Here is a 12,011-nt window from a genome sequence, read left to right on the forward strand (position 1 = left end):
AGATAGGACATTCTGTCCTAATACAAAATGTATCCACATTAACTAAGCTTCAAGGACTCAATTAGCAACTTTTATTTAACTTACCACATTAAAGTCTAAATTTTTTTCAATCCATGATTTTGCTTCTTGAAATTCATTTTTCATTCCCATTATAAAAAGTGTATCCAGTGCATCTACTATAGTTGCTCCTTTGATATTACCTGGAAATACCAGAAAAAATATTCACTAAAATACTTTTCACACACACACACACACACACACACACACACACACACACGTAATACTTAGGAAAGAGGGTGATTTTGAATCTATTAATAAGCAATAATACTGAATACAATCTAAAATTCTCCCAGCAAAAGAAAATATAAAAAAAGTATTAAAACCAAACCAAAAACTACAGGAAGATAGACAAATCTTTAATGTTTCTTTTGATTTGTAGAAAATAAATCTCTTAGAAATTTAATTTGTGATTGCTTTCTCTAGGAAAAGAATAAGTATAAAACAAAGGGCAACACACAAATTAACTTTAATGTAATTACACCAAAGTGCACCAACATAAACTGTCTAAATATAACTACTACATCTAAAATTGTTTAATGATAGCTCAAAGAAATCATTACATTAACCCCCTTATCTGTAGTGGATATGTTCCAATAACCCAGTGGATGCTTGAAATATCAGATAATACCAAACTCTAAATATACTGTTATTTGCTAACCATACACAAATTAAATGGCTATTCCAGCTCTGCTAAATGCTTATACACTGTGGCCATGCTTTTTATGGTTTGAGATATAACAGCAAAACACTGGCAGGAATTTCTGTTTCCTCTTTTACAATTGCATGGATAGACAATTCATTCTTAGATCTTAGCAATCTGAGCATGATTTTCTCCCTCCCTTTCCTTAGAAAGTTTAGAAATGTCATATCTTCCCTTATAAAAGAAGCACTTTACAGCTTCTCTTTGGCATATCTGAATTGCCAGCGTCACTGCTCTTGCACTTTGAGGCTCTAAATAAGTGAAATGAGTTATTTGAACACTGTTATGGTAATACCAAGGAGAGATGAGCCAAGATGGTTATTGATTAACAGGTGTGTAACACATTTGGTGTGAACACTGGATGACTGCATGTAGGCAGTGCAGAGCAATAGGGCTCTATACTCCATGACACTACTAAGAATAGCACACAATTTAAAACTTAAGAATTATTTATATTTGAAACTTGCCAATTAACACTTTTAGACTTCAACTGACTGCAGGTAAGTAAAACTCAAAACACAAAATCATGGGCAAAGAGAGGGGACTACTGTACTCTAAAACGAAATCCCACCCTCTCTAGGAAACCCTAACTGATCCCAGTTCCCTTTTCCCACCTAGCCAGTCCATAATGTTTTATTTTCTCCAAACTCCCACAGTAGGAGACCTTATGTTTCTCTGGTGCTCATCATTTTCTGTTCTGTACGCATCTCTTTTCATCCTAAATTTCCTTAGAACTGAGAGACCATGTGTTGTTCATTTCTACATTCTTCATGGAACCCTGCATGATTGTGATGATGATGACCAATGAATGTCTGTTGAAAGACTAGGTACTCTACTCAGATAGTGTTGTGGCCAATCCTAATTCAAATGGCTCCACGTTAAAAGTTATTTCATTTGGCACACTCTCTTCAAATACCATGTTGAGAAATTATCATTAGAAAACCACAAGCAATAGAGTATGAAAATATTTTCAAAAATATATAAAGTCAGCGTCTTACCTAATGATAAGGAGAAAAAGACCTGAAGATACTTTCATTTCATTACAGATTTTATTGTGATTCAATGTTCTCTAAAAGACAACTTTTTTACAAAAATTTTTCAAATAGAACTATAGATTCAGGGAAACAATAAAGGGAATATTTTAAAGCAGAATTTTAGACAGTAGCTTCATATTTTCACTGATATCTAATTTTCAGTGATTAAGAACTTCAAGTAAGCATTTTTATTCTTATATTTTAGTTTTATCCTGAGTATAGCTGGTCAAGTGTTTGCACTTGCCTATCTCTGTTTGAGGTACAATTCCACTTGAAATTTTGTTTTAATCTCTGAAATCTTAAAATAGTTTGAGTTTCTTGTTTAAAGTGGAACTGGGGATGATGGATACTTGAGATAATTTCTTATGTTCACTAATGTTTAAGTTGCAGAAGTAACGAGTTTTCTCCCCCCTCAGAAACAAATGTGAGGCTCAACCTAACTGGAAAGAAACAACCATGAGAAAGAAACAGCCTGGAACACTAATAATTGGGAAAACTTAGATTCATAAAGACTAATGCCTTCTTTGAAAACACCAGGCTGCTTTTAAAGCCTAAACTCAGAACAAACTATCTCAAACTAAAAGCCATTCCATGAAGCCTGGTGGTAAGGGACTAGAAATTTCCTGTCTTCTACCTCATTTGCTGAAGAATATAAAGCACAACATATTATTTACAGATAAGAACTGAACAGTAAATGAGCTCAAGGAGTCATTTAAAAGGTCCTTTATCTGTAAAAATAAAAACCTTATTCTTTGTAACAAGTCCTGCTACATTGGTATTACTATACCAAGAAAATTTTTATGTAGCCTATTTAATTCAAAGATGGAACGAGAAATATCACTTGACTATTAATATTAATATTTCATTTTCTTATGCTAATATCTGAAGACTTTTTTAATGAACGAGTTCTTATCTGGATTATGGAAAGTGTTTTTACCAAGAAAATGCAATAAAAATTATTTTAAAAATGAAGGCAGAAGAAACTTAGTATTTGGGGTTTTTGTTGTTTGAGTTGTTTTGTTTTTGTTTTGGTCCTGGGGATTCAATCCAGGGGCCCTTAGCAACTTGAGCATGATCCCCAACCCTTTTTTTAAATATATATTTTAGAGATAGAGTCTTGCTAAGTTGCTTATGGCCTCATTCAGTTGCCTCAACATTCCTAAATTAAAGAGGAGTTATCACCGTGCCCAGATACTTAGTATGTTTTTAAAGTTCTGGCATAAATTTTAAAGCCATCAATATAACAAAGAAGCAAATAATCTATTTGATAAACCTGGAAAATTACATGCAAGTTATTTCTTAAAAGATACAAACTAAGTTCATGAAGATAGAAGTAAAAATCTAATCAGATTTTTTAAAAAGTCATAGTAAACATTAAAAAAAATATAAAGACCTCTGATTCAGTATGAAGTTTCAGGGTTACTCTCTTCAATTTGTACCTCTCACCACCCATATTAATGGTGTCTTAAAACACTATTTTAGAAATCTCTGAAACAACTTCAAATATGCTGTTGCTAGGTTGAAGCTCACTTCATTTCTAAATTGTGTCACTATGAGAGACCAAGCAGTCTCTCCTTTCGTCTACTCTTTCCAGTTCTCCCTATCTTTTCTTTTAGTACCTGGGATTGAACTCAGGGGCACTTAATCACTGAGCCACATCCCCAGCCATTTTTTTGTATTTTATTTAGAGACAAGGTCTCACTGAGTTGCTAAACGCCTAAGTTGTTGAGGCTGGCTTTGAACTTGTGATCCTCCTGCCTTAGCCTCCCAAACCACTGGGATTACAGGCATACACACACCACGCCTGGCCTCTTTACCTATTTTGCAATCACCTGCAATACCCTTCTCCCTCCTGGAAATCCTACTGGTTGCTCAGAACTTTGTACGAACATCTACTGAACTATCTAAGGCTTTGAGAATTTACTGTTTATATACATGTGTTTTGCACTAGACCATGAACTCTTTAAAGATATATTATTTTCATTAACACCAGTGCCAGAAGTAGAGCCAAATGTGAAATGTCCTAAGTAAATGGAAAAGCATAGTATAATGATTAGGAACATGAATTCTGATGCCAGAAACACTAGAATTCAAGTCAAGTTCAACCAGTCAGTAGGCGGCTATCTCTGGGAAAGCTATTCCCTGAGCCTCATTTTTCTCATCAATAAAATGTGTATAATAATGAGGTTAAATGAGATGTGGCATGAATGGCATTTGGTACAGAGTAAGTGCTCAATAAATGTTAGTTGAAATTGTTAGTTGATATAAGAATTGGTACTAATTAACACATTATGTTGAAGTATGGAAAGCTGCATTTTCTACTGGTGAATTCAGCACCGTCAGAATAAGACTCCATTCCCTTTCATCTTAATATTTCTAGACAAAACCTGGGGAGCTGAAGGATATCAAGTGCAGTAGACAAGACACTGAGTGGGAGCCATCAAACCCTTCTGTTTCTTAGCTTCCTTACTTCTACCCTAGAAACATCATTAATACCCACAGGACCAATCATGGAGTGTGCTGTGAGGACCAAATGCAATACAGATAAAAGCCCAAATACATGGCCCAGTGTTTTCTCATGATCTTTTGCATGGTACAAACAGCAAGAACCTACAGCCAAGGTTGAGATATAGTAAAGAACACCATGGTTGGTTGCCTTGGCCAGTTTACCCATAAATACACATTTTTACCTGGAAGGAAGCAGTTAATACAGCAGACCAAATGCTCTCCTGTGGGATACATCTTTTGATCTACAAATCCTAATGCTGCACCTCACATCTATTAGCTAAGACTCTCTGGAAGTGTGCTCCAGGTGTGTCGGTATTTTTAAGTTATGCAAGTCACTCTGATGTGCAGCCACTGCACTATTTTTAAATGACACACTATGCACAATCCTTGAAGAAAACTCCACTGGGTGTGCAGGTTTCCAAGCAGCATGGAAGGCCTGGAGGATCACCACATCACACAAATTTCTCTAAGACTATAAACTCACGCAACTGGAGAGAACATATGTCACCAAAGCACATTCTACTCACCAAACAAACTGCTTGAATGGCCTTCTTTTGATATAGGTTTCAGTTCATTTAATCCCCATGCATAACGCTTATAATTATTCCAAGCATGTTTCATCATCTGAGAAAAGAAATAAAAATGAGATTATAATTTGAACAAAAATTTTGTTACAAATTCGATGACATACTCTCCCTCACCCCCTAGAGAAACAGACAAAGGTTTATTTAGGAAAGCAGAGACATATTCAAGGGAGAATGTAGGTTATCTCAAGAGTGAGAAGTTTATGGGGTAAAGCAAGGAATATAGGTTCAAGGGAGAATGCAGGCCATTTCTAGAGGGAGAGACAACCCACAAATTTTAGATTTAAAGGTTAAAATATTAAAATCACTTTTTAGTAAAAAAAGAGATGATGATTAATTAAAAAGGTGATGATAGTAAAAATAAATAAGAACACATATGTATATCACACACACAGATTACCCCTTTAAGTTTACAAATGGAAACTCTTCTTTTATGAGTCCACTTAATCCTATTTAATGGTATTTTTTAAAAACACCATTTTCAAAACTCACTTCCCAGCAACAGATAGTTTGCTTATCCTAAAAGGATGAATCATTCCTATATTGATCTATTTCATTCTCATAAAAGATAAGATTCGTAAAGCCTCTATATTTAAAATTGTATTTTTGCACAAGGTTCTTTCTACTTTGTTTACCTCATGGTATGTAGACAAATATTCAAAGTTATCACTTTAACACTCTAATTTCTTTACCAATACTATATGGAGAAGTGTTCTGAAATATCTACAGGAAATAAAAAATTAAAATAGCTAGATTTAGAAAAACTTCCATTTATTTTAATATAATCAATCTTTAACTAGATATGTATGTGTCTATACATATGTAACTTAAGATTGATTCTATATATTCTTAATTGAAAATCCATGTACTAGCCATGTTTTTAACAGTCAAATCTCTCTCTCATGAACTAGTTGTGTAAACTTTTTTTCAATGACTCAAAGACTATATCTAGTTATTTTTGTCATAGTTTTCTTAAAAAGGGTTAGGAACTCCTCAACTTCCTAGAAATTATTCATCTTTTTTTTTTTTTTTTAGCAACAGTAATTAAAAAACATCATAGAAAGTTACAGATACTGTTCAAGGGCTGTGCATCACTAAAACTCTCAGTTAATACAATTTTATTTATAACAGTCCTCACATATCTCTGAAAACAATAACAAGCATCTTTCTTTGATTGTTTTGAATATTCCTCTCTCACCACTATTGCTACTACTAAAAGCTACCAACAATCTGTACCATCTGCTAGTACTCTGCTAAATGCTTACATTTGGTATGGTTCTCAATTTTTGCTACAACCCTACGAAATATGGTTTTATTACCATCATTTGGTAGGTGAAGAAACTGAGGCATGGAATTTAAAAAGAAAACAAAACTTTACTCAAAGTCATGACTGTTCTGCACAGCCAAGAAGCCAGGGTTCATCCCCTTGTTGGCCTTACTGCAAAGCCTCAGGCATTACCCAACCACTCATATTGAGTCAGAAATGTGATGGCCTTTAATGAATCAAATTGTTGCTGATCCAACAATTCATATAATGTGCTTTCAAAATTTTCTTCTTATAAAGTAATTTTATTGAAAAGTATGATAGATTTGAGGGTCAGCTAACTTGATTTATAATCTCTACAATGTCACAGATTAGTCACATACCAATGGATGAGTCATTGTTTTTGTGAGACTCTTTCCTTATTTAAAAAATTGGGTTACAAGTCCTCACAGGTACAAGTAAGGATTCCATGAATATGGCCTGTGTTTTTGCACCCAGCATGCTGCTTTGATAGATGGCTGGTAGTCATATGTTGACTGAACTTTAAATCTATATTAAAACCAAGTATAGTCACATTACAAAAAAGTAGAAACCAATGAACCTCTGAAAGACTAGGTATATGAAATCTACAAAATCACCTTGAGTTTTCACCTGAGTTTTATTTGGTCATACCATTAAATATACTACATTTGGCAAACTATTCATTCCCATAAATTCCAAAATTCTTTAAAAATTCAAAACCTTTTGGAATACACTTGACATAAAAAAGGAAAAAATTATGATTGGTTCAGCTTCAAATATGAATGAAAACCAGGCCGTATAGTATTAGTGACTTAAACATGGCATAAAGCTTCCCCATAGAGAACTGTTGCTTTGTCAAAAATTACCATTTATATGATGTACTGCTAGTAAATTACCACTGTAGTATATATTAACTTTTCTCATCTTTATTTTTTTTTTTACTCCCAAGTGAAAATCTGACACTAATTGCTTAGCTTCCTACATTTCAAAAGTTGTTGTGACACACTTCTCAAAATGGGTTCTTTATCCCATGAGATTTTAAAATTAAAGTTAGAAAAGAAAGTGAGTGGTGTGGTCAAAATGCCCTGAATGGAACATCAACAGTGATTTCTCTAATAATCTATAAAACGAAGAGAAACATTCATAGTTGACAGATTCCTGTGGTTGGTCAGCTCTGGAAGTGATTTGACCTGTTAAAGTTAACTGTAAGACATCGTGTGTGTGTGTGTGTGTGTGTGTGTGTGTACACAGAATAATTGTAAGATTGAAGTCACAAGTCATACATAAAATCAACTAGTTAACACAGATTTATGGAATATATAGATATCTGAAAACACCAAAATGTTACTAGCTTTTAATTTTACACTATTAAGGAGCTGGACGATGAAGGCATTTAATCTCTCCAGTGTTAACCATGAGCTGACAGGCAAGAATGTCACTTCTAAAATTCCACTGTTATCAAATAAGTCCATGAATAAGCTTGATCCCTGCTCTTTACAAGCTCCTTATTTTGTTTTGTAGCCTTTCCTCAACTTAATTAGGGTTCTACACCCTTATATCTGAAGAAGGAGGATTAAAACAGGCCTATGCTAGAGGCTGACTGGGATTCCAGCAACACTGAAACCCTCAGAAAAAAACAAACTGAAAGCAAACCAAAGATATTTTTATAATTATATTTGCATTGGTGAAAAGTATAACTAAAACACTGTGTACCTGTAAACAAACGAGAGAATGAACCAAAAATTCCATAACAATTTATTGTTTGGCCCAGAGAAGCTGGAAATAAGGCATAATATACATAAAACATAGTATTTAAAACACTTTGTACTTTCTTTTCAATTGATATCAAGGCTGAGTAATTAGGCAATATCATTTATTGAGTGTCCACTATTCCATGAATAATAAGATGCTACAGGACTAGAAGGGAAATATACAAGACTCTGTCTCTCTTATAATCCAATGGACAATGTATGAAAGCTTAAGAGTCTTCCTTCTTATGTAGTCAATAAAAGTTTATCAACACAGGAAAACAATAAGAAAAACCAATTAAGTGTTATTTGCAATTTCACTGTTGTACTTAACCATTTATTTTAAATAGTATATTCTGACCTGACCAAGGACATAGAAAGAAAATATGTGTGAATTTCCTCTACTATGTGTAGATTTCATAACTTGTGTTTTGTTGCTAGGAACTATCCTTAGCAGATATTTTTACATTTTTTGAAGTTTTAATCATATGATCTTAAATTTTTCATAAGAGATATTTTAAAAATCTTTGTGAAAATATCACCATTTTTACAAAACAGGTTATGCAAAGATTTGGGGCTTTCAGAGAAGCCACTTTAAGAAGCCTAGACATTCAAGTCCCACTTACAGCCCCCTTTGAAGGGGATCTTATACAAAATTTCCATAATTTGTCCAATGTGATTCTGTCCCCAGCCAAATGATCCTGTTGCTCAATTCAAAGACAGACAACAGATGGCTGGCCACCAGCCTCTAAGGTGAAGTGTCCTGGTGCAGAGTTCTCACTGATGGATGAAGCTGGACTGACCCAACCATCTCTTCCACCCAGGGGAGTGCAACTTAGAAACATTCTGAGAAAACATGTAGCCATAAAATGATGTAGAAGCACAGAAGTAGAGATGCCCAAGAGGAAAAGCCACAAGTTGAAAGTCAAAAGGCAGGTTAAGCCACGAGGGAAATAGAAGGTAAGAAATGAGGAGGCAGAGAGAATAGACGTGAAGTGCTCAGTCATGTGCACGGAGTACCACTGGAATTACATTTAGTCTTCAGAGGATCTGTAGAACTATAAGCAGTGCTGTTAATTCCTGAATGTTGACAAATTAATCATCTTCCTCTCCTCCATCATGCATGGCTCGTTGTCTACTGAAACTGTTTATTTACTTCCTGAGTGCCTTGACAGAAAACTTTCTCATGAAAGCAATATACAACGGGAGGTCACAGGCATAGGTATCAGACAAACTGGGTTGGTATCCCAGCTCTGTCAATATCAGTGTGACACTCAGTGAAGCAATTAATCTCTCTGAGTCCAGTTTCTACACCCATCAAATGTGAATGAACAAAAACACAGCCTTGTTGGTTGTGGTGATGATAAAATAACTTGTATAAAGAATTTAACACATGGTCTGACACACAGTAAGTGTTCAATACATTTTAGGCATTTTCATATTCTTACTAAAAACTTAAGCATGGCTTTGATCTTTGCAATCTCAAAGAGTTTCATAATTTTTCTTGGTAACATATGTAAATAGGAGGAACAAATATACACAAATTTATTGTTCACAAACTCTTTATAAATGTATACATTTAAAAGTATACATGACTATTTTGTATGTAAAAGGTGGAAGAATGGATAAAGTGTAGAAAGGGTCCTTTTCAGGTATAAGGTAACGTGAGTTGATCTTTAGTTTTAAAGGTTCATCGGCTGACTTTCATGAAATCTTAATTGTGCCAAGTAAGCTTGCACTGGGGATGTGTTTCAGGGATCTGGGAGCTGATCTAGGAAAAAGATATGACCACAAGAGGCAATAATGCACAAGAAGCCTTATGGGGTGGTGCTTAGACAGGGTTGCATGAGAGAGGGTCTCTCACAGCATGAGATTGCCCAGAGGCCCAGGGCAAGGGGTAACCATCCAGAGGAAGAGGAGGGCAAAAGGATTCCTTATAGAGATGGGGGTGGGACAGAGGGCTTACAACTAGGTGATGTTGCTCAGCAGCGTGTTGAGGAGTCTTTGGGTCAGAGAACTCTCAAGAGCAACAGCAGCTTGAGTTCTAGAAACCACAACACTCTATTTTATCAACAGCCAACAGATGTTGAATAATATTTCACGGAATACATAAAGAAGGCAGGGTCAAAATGGCTAAAAATATGCTTGAGCTATTTTAAAAAATAATTGCATGTGTAAAACTTTGAGTTCTGCCAGGAGGTTTGGGGGTTAATGAGCCTAGCCTACGGGGAGGAAATAAGCAACATGGAGACCAAAGACAGAGACAATCCTCTTCTCATTTATAAAAAGAGATTGCTATATGGTACTAAAAGAAGGGAGTTCTGGGGCTGAGGCTGTAGCTCAGTGGCAGAGCACTTGCCTAGCATGCGTGAGGCACTGGGATTGATCCTCAGCACTACATAAAAATAAACAAAGGCATTCTGTCCATCTACAACTAAAAAAAGTTCTGTAGTACAGTGATGCTCACATCCCTGCTGTTCTGGGGAACACAAGGTCTGGGTCCAACTCAGGTGCAGTCCAGAGTGGGAGATGGATTTAACTCACTGGTTTTTAAAACTGACAGTGCTATGCCATTACTTTTTAAACTATACTTAGGGCTGATGTTTTGAAAAACACTGACTTTAGAAGCATGACAATAGTTTCCACCAAACTTTGCCAGGAACTCCTTGACTGTCATAAAAAAGCAACATCTAGAACTTTAAGATTTAATGTTAGGGGCTGGGGATGTGGCTCAAGCGGTAGCGCGCTCGCCTGGCATGCGTGCGGCCCGGGTTCGATCCTCAGCACCACATACCAACAAAGATGTTGTGTCCGCCGAGAACTAAAAAAAAATAAATATTAAAAAAACTCTCTCTCTCTCTCTCTCTCTCTCTCTCTCTCTTAAAAAAAAAAAAAAAGATTTAATGTTAGCACAAAATCTTTAAAGCCATGGTATTAGCCTCCTCTCTTTCAATCTTTGGTGGAACTGGACAAGGAAGACGGCAACAAGATATAAAGTAACTTGATAGAGTTAATTCTCAGATGCTCCCAGCCCTCCCTTATCCACTAGAAAGAAATTTCCAGGTAGGTGAACAAGAAACAGCAATTTCCTTTGCTTAGTTAATGTTATCCCACCATCAACATCTCCCTGGAGCAAAGAAGGTTTTAGAGGGCCAGAAGGAGTTCTGGGTTGCAAGAGATCTGATGTTGAGACCCTACCAAAGGCACATGGCAGGGCAGGCTATAGTAGGTAAGCCCAAGCCCTGCAGCCTAAGGATCTGAGACCCCCAAACCCTTAATTTTCTCATCCTTAAAACAGATCATCAATTGTAACAAATGCACCATGGTGGTGTGAAACATTGCCATTGGGAGAGACTGTGTCTATGTGGAGACAGGAGGGCTATGTGGGAACATTCTAGACTTTCTGCTTCAATTTGCTATAAACCTAAAACTATTTTTTTAAAAAAATAAGGCTCTTTAAAAAAAGAATATTATCTCCCTGACAGCTTGGCCAGGAAATCAAATGTGGTAATGCACCAGCCTAGTAGAAGATGATCAAGGAGTGTTTCTGACCTTTATCCACAGCACCCCCTCCTCAGAACCCTCCAAGGCTTCAGAAGTTGAGCAGAGATAAGAGAAAGAAAACAGGCATTTAGTAAACTCAGAGTGGACAGGGCAACTCAAGGAGAGATGAATTAACCAGATAGGAAAGAAAAGAGGCCAATGTCACCCAGAGGTGACAGAATGCAGAGCCTGGCATGACTCCGCATTCACAGAGACTGCAGGCCATGGAGTCTGTCACAATTATGTCTAAAAGCGTTTAGAGCACTCTCACTGAACAGGTATCAAAATGCTACCTAAGAGTGTCTAGGGAGTGATCTTCTCTGAGCGAGGCCCCACATCCAGTTACCTTCTGGCTGTCATCCTTGGGGCATATGGAGAAAAACCCTTCTTGCCAGGAGAGTTGCCCATTTCACCCCACAACAAACTAAAATATGCATTCATACATTTAGCTCAATTTCTTCTTAAAATGCTGAAATATATTAGCCATCTTTCCCTTTCCCTAGGGCTACTAAGATGCTCTATTTCTAAGATTCTCTTTCCTAGTGTTAC

The 12,011-nt window shown here is 36.1% G+C and overlaps 1 protein-coding gene across 1 annotated transcript in view; it reads right to left on the minus strand.

The window, feature by feature from the left end:
- MAN1A1 (mannosidase alpha class 1A member 1) overlaps positions 1-12,011 on the minus strand; it is a 165,676-nt gene that overhangs the window by 115,245 nt on the left and 38,420 nt on the right. The window contains exons 3-4 of the mRNA XM_081293716.1: positions 4,830-4,926; positions 85-200 (exon numbers count right to left, since the gene is read on the minus strand). Coding sequence (XP_081149842.1) covers positions 85-200; positions 4,830-4,926 — 213 coding nt within the window. The remainder of the gene's footprint in view (positions 1-84; positions 201-4,829; positions 4,927-12,011) is intronic.

The sequence above is a fragment of the Spermophilus citellus genome, assembly GCF_964194105.1.
Source record: "Spermophilus citellus genome assembly, chromosome: 5".
Taxonomy (NCBI): Eukaryota; Metazoa; Chordata; class Mammalia; order Rodentia; family Sciuridae; genus Spermophilus; species Spermophilus citellus.